The sequence below is a fragment of the Octopus sinensis genome, linkage group LG2 (genome assembly GCF_006345805.1).
Source record: "Octopus sinensis linkage group LG2, ASM634580v1, whole genome shotgun sequence".
Taxonomy (NCBI): Eukaryota; Metazoa; Mollusca; class Cephalopoda; order Octopoda; family Octopodidae; genus Octopus; species Octopus sinensis.
In genome coordinates, this window is record NC_042998.1 from 96688031 (window position 1) to 96705530 (window position 17500).

The 17500-nt window shown below is 37.1% G+C and overlaps 1 protein-coding gene across 2 annotated transcripts in view; it reads right to left on the bottom strand.

Moving 5' to 3' along the window:
- LOC115223228 (amino acid transporter AVT3B-like) overlaps window positions 1-17500 on the bottom strand; it is a 31360-nt gene that overhangs the window by 7036 nt on the left and 6824 nt on the right. For both annotated transcript variants that reach the window (XM_029793716.2, XM_036498534.1), the window contains exons 2-4: window positions 9151-9241; window positions 5022-5130; window positions 1502-1670 (exon numbers count right to left, since the gene is read on the bottom strand). In XM_029793716.2, the coding sequence (XP_029649576.2) occupies window positions 1502-1670; window positions 5022-5130; window positions 9151-9222 (350 nt within the window). In that variant the 5' untranslated portion in view covers window positions 9223-9241. The remainder of the gene's footprint in view (window positions 1-1501; window positions 1671-5021; window positions 5131-9150; window positions 9242-17500) is intronic.

The window sequence follows — 17500 nt, forward strand, 5'->3', positions numbered from 1 at the left end:
TACAATTGTACGTGTAATTCTGTAATTCTAAGGCTTATTAGCTTGTACACACTGTGTGTGTCTGTCTGTCTGTGTATTTGTGTGTGTGTGTGTGTGTGTGCACGCGTGAGTGTTGTTTGTGTGTATTTCCGTGTGTGAGTATTTGTGTGTGCGTGTGTATTTGTGTGTGTGTGTGTGTGCATATTTATGTGTGTGTGTGTGTGTGTGTGTGTGCGTGGGTTTTGTTTGTGCGTATGCATTTTTGTATGTATTTCCGTGTATGTGTATTTATAATAATGAATAATAAACAACTCTGAGGATATCAAAAAGTTGTGCGTCTTGATGATAATTTGCGGGGCGGTAAACGACTCCAAGTAAAAGTGTTGACATGGTCATGTGTATATTGCAGAAAAATACTTCCTGTTGAGATTGGTTCAAATCATCACAAAGAATTGCCGACAGATTTGAACGAACGTAGACCATCACACCCCCACCACGGCGATTGATGCGGTCTTTGCGGAACAGGTTGTAGCTGGCTATGCTGAAAACCCCATCACAGAATGCAGAATGTGCCCATGTTTCCGTGACTGTGATGAAATCTGGGTCGATACTTTTGACGTAAGAGTCAAAAAGATGTTCCTTGTTGCATAAGCTACGGGCATTTAAGGACAACAGTTTGTATCTGAATTTCAGATGACGATGATATACAGGGGATGACTGATTGTTGACGTGTGTGCGTGTGTGTGTGTGTGTGCCTGTCTGTCGTTTGTCTGTCTGTGTATTTGTGTGTGTATGTGTGTGTGTGTATTTGTGTGTGTGTATGAGTGAGTTTTGTTTGTGCGTATGCATTTTTGCGTGAATTTCCGTGTGTGTGTATTAATGCGTGTGTTTGTGTTTGTGTTTGTCCCCCACTACCGCTTGACAACTTGTGTTAGTGTGTTTATGTCCCTGTAATATTGCGGTTCGGCAAAAGAGTACGATAGAATAAGCTAAAAATGTTTCAAGGTGGTGCTCCAGCATAGCCGCAATCTAATGTCTGAAACAAGTAAACAAATTAAATATAAAAGATAATATGGCGCAGGAGTGGCTGTGTGGTAAGTAGCTTGCTTACCAACTACATGGTTCCGGGTTCAGTCCCACTGCGTGGCACCTTAGGCAAGTGTCTTCTACTATGGCTGATCAAAGCCTTGTGAGTGGATTTGGTAGACGGAAACTGAAAGAAGCCCGAAGTATATATATATGTGTGTGTGTGTGTGTGTGTTTGTATTTATCCCGCCACCATCGCTTGACAACCGATGGTGTGTTTACGACATCATAACTTAGCAGTTTAGCAAAAGAGATGATAGAATAAGTACTAGGGTTACAAAGAATAAGTCCTGGGGTCGATTTATTCGACCATAAGGCGGTGCTCCAGTGTGGCCGCAGTCAAATGACTGAAACAAATAAAAGAATAAAAAGAATATTTGAGTGGGGTCTTGTACAAATGTTAGAAATTAAGAATGCAGAATGCTTATCTGATTACCTGCCAAATTTTCCGAACGTTATCTGGCCCAATGTTGGATAAGGATGCTGGTTATTTTCCATGTACTCCGAGTACCTGTCCACCAGTATACACCAGTTCTTTGATAAAGTTATTCCCGTAAAAGTTGATAAAGCACAGCCTAAGGTGACAACCAGTATTCCGATCCATCCTGCAACGATGATAGCAGCGTTAACGTTATCAATACGATCGGTAATACAAATCATGATGAAATAAATATGGTTTCTGCTCCAGACAGAGGGGTAGTAACTTTTGAGGGGAAGGGCTTTAATCAATTGCATCGACTCTCTACAGTTAACTGGTACATTATTTTATCGACCCAGAAAGTAATGAACAACAAAAGCTGATTCCGGCGCATTTTGAATTCGGAACGTTAAAAGTAGTGGTAAGTAGTAGTAGTAGTAGTAGTAGTAGTAGTAGTAGTAGTAGTAGTAGTAGTAGTAGTAGTAGAGTGTTTGTCTATGACATGTCAGTTCTGGAGAATTTTTTCCTTCTTGAGATTACACCCACTTCCATGGGGTGCTCCATCATGATGGTTGCAGTCAAATGACTGAAACAAATAAAAGAGTACAAAAAAGCATACATAAGTAAAGTTAATCACCACATCAAAGTGGCTTTTCCGTGTTACTAACTAGGTTAACCCCAGGCAGACCTTCCGCCAGTTGATTATTGGTGCAGCTCTGCAATCAATGACCGATGATCGCTTTCTTTACAATACATTGCTGGCTGGAGCGGACTCTAACCATCTCTTTGATGACCAGGTGTTCGCGACTAAAGATGAGCAAACTAACTCGAAAGGGAGTCAGTCTCGCGATCCTGTCTGGGGGATGGTAGAGGTTCGCTTTCCTTGCTAGCCAATATATATGAACAGGGTACAGGGCTGCACCAATGACCAGCTGGTGGAATATCTGCCTGAGTTGAAACTAGTAGTAACATGGAACAACCACTTTGATGTGGCGATTAACTTTACTAGTTAGTACAGTTACGACTCTCATCTCTTCTTGAGATTTTACAACTATATATATATATATGTATACATACATATAGGCAGGTAGGTAGGTAGGTAGGTAGGTAGGTAGGTGGGTAGGTAGGTAGGTAGGTAGGTAGGTAGGTAGGTAGGTAGGTAGGTAGGTAGGGGAGGCTCCGAAAGGGGTCTCAGGGAGTAGCGTCCCTGCTTTCTTGAGCTAGTTTTCCACTACGATTCTTAAAAATCGTGGTTGAGGCCTTGGTTTCGGGACCACTCATGTCTAGAAACTGAGGTTGAGGGCAAGCAAGGACATGCTCCCCGTAGAAAATCCAACTCCAAAAAGCCTCATAATAGCAAAGGAGAATGGGCACCAGTCAGTCCAAAGGTTGGGGTGGGCTGCACCTGCCTACCTCAGTTGCTATGGCATTGAAGTAGATCCGGTCACCCCCGTTAACGGGGACAAAACCCGGATTTAAAACAATAGATGATGATGATGATGATGATGATGATGATGATATAAACATACACACATATACATACATATATTATCATATTTTTTACTTCTCAGAGATCTCCGTCTTACTTGCTTTGGTTGATTCTGTGAGAGAGGACAGCATCCTGTTGTCAGAGGTCTCACAGGGTCTCTTTCGGCAAATTATAAGCTTTGGTACCTGGACGTTAACTTATCGTGGAAGACACTCAACACCCAAGCACCACTCTCAAAATCCTAGCGGTCCCCCCAATGAGCTGGCAGAATCGTTAGCACGCCTGTATTTCGTCCGTCCTTATGTGCTGAGTTCAGATTCCGCCGAGGTCGACTTCGCCTTTCATCCTTTCGGAGTCGATGAAAAAAGTACCAGTTGAGCACTGGGTCGGTGTAAGCGACTTACCCCCTCCCTCAAAATTTCAGGCATTGTGCCTATAGTAGAAAGGATTATTATTATTATAAGTTATATGATATAATTTAGTCTCATGATAGGCAAATTGCCAAATAGTTTGATGCCAGAAATGGAGAATCAAATCTAGCAATCATCATAAGATCTGAAAGTTCCACATCCGGTTTGTTGGTCTTCTGACTGTGTTAAAAAAAAATGAAATTCGTAGTTGGGAATATTTGATCTATCGCAGTTATGTCCCTTAGGTTGGAGTTAAGATGCTCAAAAATGCCATCCTAACATATAAGACATTTGATTGTCAGTTGGGGCTGAGTTTTCTGAGCAGTTAAACTCCAATCCAAAGAACTCCGATGGACCAAATTTATTTCTCTTTTGCATTTGATGTGAGTGATTTCATCCAAGAATTTCTCTCCGTTTTCTTCTTTTACAATACTCCTCATACAAACAAATCTCATGTGCCACTGTCAGGCTTCCAATCACAAAGAACCCAAACCAATCTATTCCTTTTAACCATTTCTGATGATTGTTGGATTTCCTTCTCAATTTCTGGCATGAAACCGTTTTGTAATTTAGCTTTCATGAAACTATAATATATTATGTAAATAATCCTTTCTACTATAAGCACAATGCCTGAATTTTTTTATTTATATTTTTTTTTTTTATTTTTTTATTTTTGAGTGGGGAAAGTCGATCAGATCGACCCCAGTACTTGACTGATGCTTAATTTATCGACCCCGAAAGGATGAAAGGCAAAGTTGATCTCGGTGGAATTTAGTGACGGACGAAATACCGCTAAGATTTTTCTCGGCGTGCTAACGATTCTACCAGCTTGCTACCTTTTATTATATAAATAATAATATAGGGACTCTGTTACTTAATATATCAGCGCCTGCATTTTCTACTACATGAACTTTTTGACACACACACACACACATATACATTCATATCGATAGATAAATAGATAGATAGATAGATAGATAGATAGATAGATAGATAGATAGATATAGATAGATAGATAGATAGATAGATAGATAGATAGATAGATAGATAGATAGATAGATAGATAGAAGTATATACACAAGCCCGCGCTTATATATATATATATATATAATATATATATATATATATATATATATATATATATATGTATGTATGTATGTATGTATGTATGTATGTATGTATGTATGTATGTATGTATGTATGCATGCATGTGTGTGTGTCCTGGGTTTGACTTTAAACTGCATGCGGTAGTGGGGTTCTAGTTAAGTCTACTCTGACCTGACAAGGTCTCGATTATTCGTTAACTAGTAAATGTGATGATAATCCATCAGAGCAGATATAACCTTGGTTGGTGTCAGAACGCCCTGTAAAACCACCGGTGGTGAGGAACCCCAGCTACGGTCACAGCATCTTTCAAGGAGAAGGGCACTTTCTTGTGATTATTAATCATTTCGCTTCGGCCTGCCACTGGGTACTCATCACATAGATCCAGGGAGTGGTACTCTATCAACGATGAATTAAATTACCGAAGCTCTGAGGTTCGATGCAATTGACTTTATCACCCCACCTTGTTTCTGCTGCATTATGCCGATGCGCTTATGTGTCTGTGCTAATGTAATTCCGTTTGTAGTTTTCTTACCCGTATCTTCCAAAGCCTTAGGTAGAGTAAGCAGACCAGTTCCGGCAATTTCTCCAATAATAAATATACTTGCCGTAACGTAGGAAATACCACGATGTGAAGATGAAGCCTGTACAATTTAAGATTTTAGAAAACTGTCATGAGAAGTACTAATTCATGAAAACAAACACAAAGTTACACCAACCAACACATTTAAACACAAATTTCGGATCTTTTCGGTTTGAACGGCAGTTTTTTTCTAGCGGTGTCATATGAAATTGTCACCCATAATTATGACCCTAGTATCGATCTATTGCATTTCAATCTGGTTTTAGGGTTAGGGTTAGTTAGGGTTAGGGTTAGGGGTGGTGGAAGGGTATCTTTTTTTCTTCAAAAAAGTAAATAAACCCAATCTGTTTCATAAACGAGGGACATATTCATACGGCACAGAATGTTTTTTACCTCAATGGACGTCATTGATTGGTTGAAATTGCAGAAATTGAAGAAAAAAACAACAAATATCTTACAAACTATAGAATTTTTTCAATAAAGCCAAGAGAAAAGGATGTTTTATAAACACGTTCTACCAGTATACGAAGTTTAAATTTTTTTAGTTACCTAGAAATTATGTTAAAAACTGCCGTTCGAACCGAAAAGATCCCAAATTTCTTGTTTCGGTATATTTTGACTAAAATAATAGTTCTAGAAACGATTCTAAAATTAGTATAGAGGCATTCGTGTGATTCTTTCTAACGTCGACTTTGTCTCTCCTTCTCTGCACGATCAATGAAGTACCAGTCAAGTACTGAAGATTGATTTAATGGGAGATAAATATCAAGACATTACGTCACTTGACAGCGAAAGCTTGCAAAAACCAAAGATGTCGCTACGTCTCTTTCAATTAAGTCAAGAAATTGAGTTTATATATTCTTCAAATAAAAATTTGTCATTAATTGCCTTCAGTATTCAATGGAGTGTGTTGTTCTAACGTAAAGAAAGGGATATTTCAGGACAAGTGGCTTTGTAGGTTTAATGCCAACAGCTATCCTTTATCTGTTGCAAGCATTGAAATCAAGCTCCTGGATGGGAGTTTCCATGATCAACACTACATTCACCCCACTCACTCTAATGTCTAAATATAATATTAAACCCGCTACCGTCATTCTTCATCCTTCTTTCCAAAATCCCTGGACACCGATCCAACCTAAATATCTACACATTGTCATTTAATGATACATAAACCACACGTCTGTGTCTCTCTGAATATATCGATTCCTAGAATGTCACAGCTACTTATTTCATTGATAACAGTAGGATGAACGATAAACTCGATCCTGGAAAGAATCATATTGATACTTATATGATAATTTTTGAAATTCACTTGAAAAGTAGATAGTTTGTACTTCAATAAATCTTTTCCTGGCACCACCTGCGTACATATATATATATATATATATATATATATATATATATATATATACATACATACATACATGCATACATACATACATACATACATACATACATACATACATACATACATACATACATACATACATACATACATCTGACGAGAAACCCTGGCTAACCCTAGAAACCGGCCATAACTGTTTTTATCTAAATAATCAACTACTGTATTGCTTAGAGTGTACTTCTATTTCGGATTTATGATTTACTGGCGATATATATATATATATATATATATATATATATATATATATATATATATATATATATATATATATATATTAAAATTAAAATGGGTGGCTTATTAGCAATTAGAACCTAATGCAAAATTAATAAATGTCACAAAAAGTGGCAGTGGTTACTGACTAGCACTGCTTTTGCTAAAAATAAGAGTTAAAACAGCACCCTTTTTAATTTGTTGTTTTAACTCTTATACCGTTTTGAAAATCAGCACATGTTTTCAACGATCTTTCTTATAAGACTGATAGAGGTAGTTGTGTTTAACTTTAGGCGTTAAAAGTTACTGATGAGGATTATGATGATCTACATGAAAATACGAAATCGCCATCCGACTATGTACGCTGGGGACTTACCTCCCTTTGTCAGTCATTAAGACTGTGCTTTTGTGGCTTTTGAGTTGTTTAACTCTTATTTTTAGTAAAAGCGGTGCTATAATCAGTACCCTCTGTCACTTTCGTGTGTGCGACGATGCTACAGTGCTGCCTTCATGTGATTTAATTGATAATATCGACTTCCCCTGTTGCTTGATTCAGTATGTTACTGATTTTATTAATTTTTGTTCGTTAGACCGTTAAGTAACAGGGCATAAAGAGACACGTCATAATTCTAAGGAATCGGCAATAGCGTGTGACAACTCAACATACATTTAATCTAATGAGGAGCTATATTATGTGCAGATATTATAACTCTTTACCCTCTTTTTACTCTTTTACTTGTTTCAGTCATTTGACTGTGGCCATGCTGGAGCACCGCCTTTAGTTGAATCAAATCGATCCCAGGACTTATTCTTTGCAAGCCTAGTACTTATTCTATCGGTCTCTTTTGCCGAGCCGCTAAGTCACGGGGACATAAACACACCAGCATCGGTTATCAAGCGATATTGGTAGGACATACACGCACATACATATACATGTTATAGTAGAAGACACTTGCCCAAGGTGCCACGTGGGACTGAACCCGGAACCATGTGGTTCGTAAGCAAGGTAAAATAAATTATACAAACAATGATATCTCCAGTTGTTCAATAACACAATCCAAAACTCTCAGAAAAGAAAAACAGTAATGATAAAAATTTCAAATTTTGTTATAGAGCCAGCAAATTATGAGAAGTCGATTACGTCAATACCTGTACTTGACAGATACCTATTTTATCGACCCTGAAATGATGATGGGGAAAGTCGATATCGGCAAACTTTGAACCCTGAGTGTAAAGACAGACGAAATGCTGCTAAGCATTTCACCCGGCGTACAAACGATTCTGCCGGCTCGACGCCTTAATAACATTGATATGTAATAATATATAAATAAATCAAATACCTATTTGAAAAAGAAGGCTGGCAGAAAATAGGAAAACAAATGTGAATTAAATACGGAGAATCATTTGAAAAATTACAAAAATCATTTTATATGTATCAAAAACTACAAATGTACAAATAAAGTATTTACTACAATTTATTAGTTATAAAAATTATTGTTTATTTGTACATTATTTTGACATTTTTCATCTAGATATTTCAAAGAGCACAGACAAATGAAGTGACGCCCCTAGCTACTGGCGACTTCCCGTGTTACCGGTACCTCTGATTGGTCCCGATGAACAGTTTTGATGACCATGCCTTTCTAAATGTTTATCAGCATTGTTAAGGACCTAGAATATTTTCGACTTAGAATTGTAAATGGATTACTGAGACCTGACTACTTACGGCTTATTCTACAGCCCTCACCACAGATACCAACAAGATTTTAGCTGCTCAAATTACAATATGAATGAGTCACAGTGGGAGCCTTTGCGTGATTGTTCGACCTACTAGAAATAAGGCCAAATCTCACGCAAATTACACACTAAGGTCTTGAAAAGAGATAAACGAATCGGAGAATACAATGAAGTCCAGAATATACAATGACAAAGATGGTCATGGCTGAAACAATTTTGATTATGAGCTTGTTTAGACAGGTGAGCAAGGGCTAAACTCCAACAATACACTACAACAACAATATAAGCAACATCATAGACAACTAGTTTATGGCAATAATCCAATGTAGTCATATTAAATGCTAAATCTTGTACATTTATGTGCTTGAAAATTATTTTCTAATTACAGTAATTTTAGCCAATTAACCAAAATATTCAATTAAAAGCAATAACCAAATTATATTCCTCTCTGTTTTGTATCCACAGATTAACCTTTTTGATAATAACCTGCCTGGGACTAGCTCTGGTTCTCATACAAATTTCTCGATTCAAAGTGAACCAAATTTAAATCTTCCAACAAAATTTCCAACTAATTTTTGCTCTAAACACCAAATGGCGAAGTTATTTTACTAAATTCCTCATTATTTTCTAAATTAATTGAAACAAAGACAGCCTGCTTCAACAGAAATATGATAACAAAAGGGAAATATTGAATTTTCGTGTGATAGCATAAGAAGAAGAGGATCTTACCTGTGTGTTATCGTCAGGACCAGCCAAAGGATCCATGTCATCTGCCTGGGGTGAATTAGCTCTAGAAGGCATCCCGTTTATGTTCCTTTATCTACGAAATGAAAATATATACAAATTGTTGTTTGCAAAGTTTACACTTTACAGCAAAACTTGGGATTATTTGCATTATTATTTTAGAATTTTTTTTTTTTAATGCTGTATTCACTTTATATATTCATTTCTCTCGGAGAAGACTGAAAACCTACTCACAGACAATAGAAGATAAACAAAGCAACACAATTCATTACAAACAAAAGGTGCCGCATTCAATGTAAATAGTTTATTCTTGCATGTGACTTTAATTGCTAACAACTAAAATGAGAAAAAGAAATAAAAAGCTTTCATTCGAAATATTAATGATGCACCCACACAAAGCTTCTGCCATTATAATATTTGATATAACCGAAATAATTGAGATTACATTTGTTTGAATACGATTTAGTAAAGCGTATGAAAAGTCCAGTTGGTTGAGTCTTCACAGAAACAAACTACTGGCTGACTAATTGCTTGTATTTCGTCATTAGTTCTTGCGTTATGTCAACAGCTAAGAATGTCAATAGCTAAGACGATTCTCAAAAAGATCTGACGTCATATTTATACTTAACACATGGCATAGAATAGTGAAGGCGCGTGGCTCAGTGGTTGGGGTAGTCGGCTCACGATCGTAAGGTCGTGAGTTCGATTCCCGGAGGCGTGTTGTGTCATTGAGAAAGACACTTTATTTCATATTGCTCCAATCCATTCAACTGACAGAAATGAGTTGTACCTGTAATTCAAAAAACCAGCCTTGTCACACTGAATCTCCACAAGAACTACGTTAAGAGTTTGCGTGTCTGTGGAGTGCTCAGCCATTTGCGCATAATTTCATGAGTAGGCTGCTCCGTTAATCGGATTAACTGGAGCCCTCGTCGCCGTAACCGACGGAGTACCAGTGCAGAATAGCATACGGATCTGTTCCATCTCAATCACAGAACGCAGCTAGCTTTTTCGTTGTTGACGTATATGTAGTTTCAAAATGCCTTATTTTACAAGTATGAGATATATTGTTATTGTCATGATTTTATTTTACTATAATCAAAAACAAACACATTTCGTCAATATAAAAGTCTTTACTAGATAAAAAAAATATTATCAAAACATGAAGGTAAAACAAAACAAATAGCGGTTCATACGCCGGAAAATACCGTAGTTGTAGTGGCAGTGATAAGTTCGCTCGCTTGTTGCTAGTTGCTAGTGTAGTAGGGAGGAAAAGAGTAAGGAATGCACGGAGCTGACTAGAAAGGAAAAAAGGATAAAAGTGGTTCGCTCGCTATACGAATAGAACCCAAGTGGTGACATTTAACAGAGATGACCCGGAAGTTGCTCCTCTTCGATTACGATCGCAAACAGCAGTAGCATTTTTAAAACCGAATACAGTTTGTTGATTGATTGAAATTCCCCCAATACGACAACTTTAACATGAAATAACTTCTAAAATACGAAATTTTGTCAAAAATGTTCAGGGTAAACCGTGTTCTACGTGAGAAATTCTACCAGTATTCGAAGTTTCAAACTGTTCAGTTTAAAAAAAAAAATTTAATCTGTGATTGGGATGGAACATATCCTAGCATACAGCTGTACACAATAGAGAATCTGCAAAACTGAGGAATTCTGTTTGCTTGCAGTGATATGCAAGTCATTTACTGAAGTGTATCACTTCAAGTAGAACAAGCTCTATCAAGCTGACTAACGCAATATCCACCTTGTAGCTGGAGAAATTCACAGATGGCAGATATGGGTGAATAACAGTATCCTATATGCATGAATACAACATGCATTCTGTAATGCATCTTCTTATAAACTATAACAATTTAGAGATTTATGCAAGCATGCAGACTCATTAATACGAAAGACCTTGAAATATTTTTCTTCTTTTTTTTTTACATCAATCTACTTTCTGAGTTCACATACCACCAGAGTAAATTTTGTTGTTCATCTTCCCGGGGTTGCTTAAAATAAGGATCAGTCTCAAGTACTGGGGTTGATCTAAGCGATTCTATCCCTTACTAAAATGGTTTATTGTCACCGTTTTCTTTCTTATTTTGTGTTCGTCTGCGATATTTTGGAGTCCTTTCTTTCCAACGATATTTACCTTTTATCTTTTATCTTTTACATGTGTCAGTCATTAGACTGCGGCCTTGCTGGGGCACCACCTTGAAGGACGTTTAGTCAAATGAATCGATCCCAGTACTTATTTTTTAAATGTCCGGTTCTTATTCTACCAGTCTTTTTCGCCAAACTGCTAAGTTACGGGGATGCAAACACACCAACGCCGGTTGTCAAGCGGCAGAGGCGGACACAAACACAAAGACGCGCGCACACATAACCATATATATATATATGTGTGTGTGTGTGTGTGTGTGTGTGTGTGTGTGTGTGTGTGTGTGTACGTATGTATGTATGTATGTATGTATGTATGTATGTATGTATGTATGTATGTATGTACGACAAGATTCTTTCAGTTTCCTACGATAAAATCCACTCACAAGACTTTGGTCAATCCGAGGCTATAGTAGAAGACACTTGCCCAACTTGCTCCGCAGTGGAACTGAACTTGGAACCATGTAGTTAAGAAGCGAGCTCCCTCTCACACAGCCACCTTCCCATGGATCCAACCTATGGATTCACGCAAACATAAATAACCTGTTGAGAACCTTGCGGTGAAAATCAGTGATAAGCCAGCATCAGGAATAAAATGAAAACTTAAATTTCTAAGACAGAAGTCTGCGTCTCTTTTGGTAGGTCTGTATTGATAAAAAAAAGTGGCCGCTAAACAGAGTTATGCCCTTAATGAACACAAATGCAAGTGATAAATATAAAACTTTTCTCTTAACTCAATAAATACAAGGAATCCTCAGAAATGAATAAATTATATTTTATTAGAATTTTTAAAATATCTAAAGGCACTTATCAAGAAATAACCAAGAGATATTTACCAATGTTATTCATTTATTTTGACATTACAATAAAACTGTCTAATAGAGCAGAGAGTATAGTCCATCAAATTTGCCGGCATATGACTTCAATTAAAAGATTAAATCAGCTTCGGTAGATTTGAACTCAAAACAAAGTTAAATATACTAAGACAGAAATGCTGTAAGACATTCAATAATTAAATAATTAAATAATGTCAAACATTTTGTCCCGTTTGTCACTCCGTTTACCATTCCGCCGTTATGGACTAAGACAAAAGGAAGACAAAAGGAAGACAAAAGGAATATGCATCAAATATGCTGACTACTGTAAAACTAACAAAAGCAAAAAGTATTGTTTATGGCCAATTTAATGTGGCTGTCCTCCAAGAGACAACGATATTGCTATTTTAGCCCCAGGAAGACATCTCATCCAGCTGCTTAATCAGTACGTTTTCCCGCTGTCGATATTTATTGCAAGTGGGAGATAACTCTTGCCATCCAAGTTCCGAGACCACCAGACAACGTGGTTTCGATCTGTATTGGATCTCCTCGGTGGTGGGTACTTGTTTGCCAGGCATTGCAGCAGTTTAACCTCACTTGCAATATATAGAAAGCATAGTGTCATACAATCACTGATTTTGTAACTAGGAAACTAATCCGTTGGGGGTAATTGTAAAAGATAATAGACCAAAGTACTATAATAATAGAATCAACAGCATGCAATATAACAGAAGACACATTAGAAAAAATGTCAACAATAACTCCTGTTTGAACAACAAGAATAGTAAATACTCGAGGGTAAAAAAGTGCCTAGTAATGTTCCAGACACCCCACGGAAAGTTTGATAAGAAATGAGTGGTGTCCCTTGCCATAATTTAACTCTTGTCACATGTGACAAGATCATCACTGATGTTCCAGTTTCAGATTTTTGTCGAGAATTTTTAGTTGAATTTCTTTCTAACGACTTGACATGACAATAACATTATCATCTATATCTATAAAAGGCAGGATGTGTGTGTGTGTGTGTGTGTGTGTGTGTGTGTGTGTGTGTGTGTGTGTGTGTGTGTGTGTGTGTGTACGTGAATGTACTTTATGCACGTCCACAAGTTAGCACGCATGTCGCTCCAATTTTAGGAGGACATTGGTCACGACTAAGGCTGTGCTTTTGTCAACTTATTTTTCCTGAGGCACCCCCGGATAGCGGTAAAAATAGCTTTTCAACCATAACTTTTACCAATTTTCACGTCGCTGACCTCCGTAAGTTTGCTAACATGAGTTAAGTTCCCTGTCTTATAGATTAATTCTGATGAGCCAAATATTGTGCATATCGTCGCAGTAGATCACTTCTTTCATTTTCTCTTTTTTTTATTTGCTAGATTGCCATGATAGCTCTTCATTAATAACACTTTAATGACAAACTTGTTACTGAGTTCCTTTCCAAACAGAAAAGCAACTCACAATAACTGTCACTAGTTTTGTTGATTTATAACTTTTTAATTTTTTCCACTTAGGAAATCTATCATGTTTTTGAAAGTAGTGCGACTAAATTGTATGACGGTCAACTATCCGATATCATATATGCACGTGTAAAAAAAAAGAAGATAACATTAGCAGTATTCTGTGTTATTACTTAAACGAGAATACAAAATCAGGAGCGATTAATATCTTTCCGACTCAAAGGAAACGTCGTTTAAACTAAATTGCAATCATAGAACATCGCTGTTTGGCGTCAAATGTGTCGTGTTTCAGTTGAAATTCATTTATTCCAACTTCAATAATTCCTATGCAATGTACGCCTATTATAACTACTGACCCTGCTGTTTTAAACTTCATAAAACAAAGTTCAATGTGTAATAAAATATATATATGGTCATCCTCCTTTAGTTTAGCATCAATGTTCCGTGGAGATTCCTCCTGTGAAAATGGAATTCTCTTGTTTATTTTTATCACTATTATTATCATAATTAAGGCGGTAAGCAGACAGAATCCTTAGCATGCTGGGCAAAATTCTTAGCGGCATTTCGTCCGTCCTTACGCTCTGAGTTCAAATTCCATCGAGGTCGACTTTGCCTTTCATCCTTTGGGAGTCAATAATTTAAGTACCAGTCGAGCACTGGACTCGATGCAACAGACTTGTCCACTCTCACAAAAAATTTCAGACCTTGTGCCTATAGTAGAAATGATTATTACTATCAAATTCCGCCGAGATTGACTTTACCTTTCATCCTTTCGGCGTCGATAAAGTAGATATCGATTGAGTTCTGAGATCGATTTAATAAACTTAGCCCCACCCGCCAGGGTTGCTAGCCTTAAATCAAAATTTTAAACCATTATTATTATTTTAATTTTCAACAGATCGTTTGGTTGATACGATGGTTAGAGCATCGGAAGGAATATTTTGCGAGTTTCTGTCGGTTGCTTATCCTCTAGATTCAAATCCCACCGTCACCTTTGCTTTTTATCCCTACGAGGTCGATAAAATAAAATACTGGGTTCAGTAGTACTGGCTCACTCCTTTTCCTCAAAACTGCTGTCCTTATATGTAAATTGGGATCAATTGTAATAAAGAAAATGTCCTAACAGCCTGCTTCTTTAGCTCACGCAAATTTATTCAGTTATTACACGAAAGTAAATAAGTAATCGCACATGTATTTATGTATCTTAAAACTAGATACGAAATTGAACAGTCTCATATAAGAAAATAATGATTTCAAATTTTGATACAAGGCCAATGATTTCGGGGATGGGGTAAGTCGATTGCATCAACCCCAGTGTTCAACTGGAACTTATTTTATCGACTCTGACAAGATGAAAGCAAAGTCGGCCTCAGCAGAGTTTGAACTCAGAACGTAGCGCCGGACGAAGCATATCACCTGGCACGCTAACGATTCTGCCAGCTCGCTGCCTTATGCATAGTAATAGTTAATCATACTAAAAAAATGTATGAAGCAATCTTCACACACAAACAGTAAGATTAGACTGCAAAATTTTTGAAGTAGTTCAATGCTGCATATCAAAAAGACAAAAACAAACAAAAAAACGAATTGTTACCGCCCGCATACACAGAAATAATTTAGCAGTTCGTGGTATTTGCTTAAAGTAGGACAATTGCGTTATACTTTCGGGTAGGGTGTAATTAGTAATTATCAAATATTACAGACAAGACAAAATTTTGCGACCCTTCACAATTGCACCTGAGGCAACCTCCCTTTTCATCATCTCACAACGCCTCTGCTGTCACTCTTAACCTCTTAACATCTATGACAAGCATAGGGTGCCAGTCAGAAATATGAGGTTAACCTGTGAGTACCACATCATATCATTGAGGTAACACTTAATAATTGGTAAAAGAAGAAATGACTACAACAAACATGCACTCAAAACTAAAAATAAGATCATGTGAGTTGGAGAAATCGCTTTGGCAGGTTCAGATATTTCTATATGACCTAAGTTGCACTGGATTAACCATTAAGCAAAATAAGCATGTGCTTAGGGCATCAAGGGAAGGGGATACAACAAAAATAGTAAATGGTTTACGACACAAAAGAAATCATTTCGAACTTGGTAAAATGATATTCGAAGTAGTTTATATGATTGAAAATATGATTTCGAAGTGTTCATGGTGTAATGGTGAGGGTATGATCAAAAACTTCGCAATTCAGAAAAGTAGGAGAGAACTTTTCTGATATAAATAAAGTGGAAGTATGCAAAAATAAACAGTATTTTCCATCTTACTGTTGGTATTCTTTCATTTTGAAAAATAAAAAAAACAACTTATTCTATGATTTATTGCTGTTTATATTTTAGATTACATATATATGGGGGCACCAAAATCTTTTAAGTGCTTAGGGCCTCTATGGGTTTTAACCCAGCCTTGGACCTAAAGGTAACTCAGCAACCTACACGAAGAGAAAATTTGAGAAGACCTCGTCAGATCAACGGGAAACTATGCAAGGACAAGTAAATCTCGCAAACTAGACCCATGTGAGACACGGTGACTGGGGGAGCGGATTCTACAAAACTTCCTTCGCTATTCGAGAGTAGGAGATAGCAACTATATATTTGATTAACAAAGCAGAAAGAGATACCATTGTCCCCAACCACCACAACGCCACAGATATAGTCAAATATATCGCCTACATCACCAGGGATTGCGTAAAAATGTCTACAAGGTACCACTACCTTGTTATGAAAAGCTAAATAATTTTTTAAATAAAGTAAAACAATATACAATGCAATTTGTTGAAGGATTGCACTCATGAACATAAACAATATTGATAAAACATTTTTAAAAATCCGGTATCAATATAACAACATTTGTTTCTTTATCACCCACAAGGGGCTAAACATAGAGGGGGCAAACAAAGACAGACAAACGGATTAAATCGATTACATCGACCCCAGTGCGTAACTGGTACTTAATTTATCGACCCCGAAAGGATGAAAGGCAAAGTCGACCTCGGCGGAATTTGAACTCAAAACGTAACAGCAGACGAAATACGGCTACGCATTTCGCCCGGCGTGCTAACGGTTCTGCCAGCTCGCCGCCTTATGTTGTTATATTATAACAACATTACTATTGTTCTCAGGGAGTTAGAGAGGCCATGCATTGTTTAGAAGTCAGGTTCCCATCATCTGTGAACAATAGCGTAACTAGGAGAGGGCAAGGGAGGCACGTACCCTGGGTGCCGATTGAAGTTGAGCGCAGAATTTACCATAATACGATAAGCTTAAACTCCATTTATAAAATTGCAATGGTAATGATGGATCTCCTGCATATCGTTTTATGCTGTTATTGAAGGTAAACGCAATATGATGGCTGTCTACTGCCGTGTCTGGACATTTTTACAAAGGGCATCAAAAAAGGCTTTGTAAAAGTAAACATTAAAAAATATATATTTTGAATTACAGGCTGTAAAAGTATTTATTCCTAAAATATTGCATTAAAACATTAATTATTTATAACAAATAAGTACTATGTAATGTGGATTTTGTAATTAGTGGTGAGGAGAGCAATTTTGCGGCTTGCACAGGGTGCGAAATTTTTTTACCCACGAGTGTTCCGGACCCCAGTTATGAACTCATTTGCATGCAGCCAATCAGAGCTCAACTATCAAACTAGTATCCGCCTAGTCATGAAAATACTCTGGTTGAGTTCAGTGGAAAATGTGCCTTATAGCAAAATCCAACTGTCCTAAACGGGTTAATAGTGGTTACTAATATGAAATTTAGTGTATAAAGAGAATGGCGAGCTGCTCACCGATGATGCCATAAGTGTTGTCAATTTGGGTAATTTACTAGAAAATGTAAATGAGTGTAGTTTCCTCATTTTTTGACTGATTTTGTACATTCCTAAT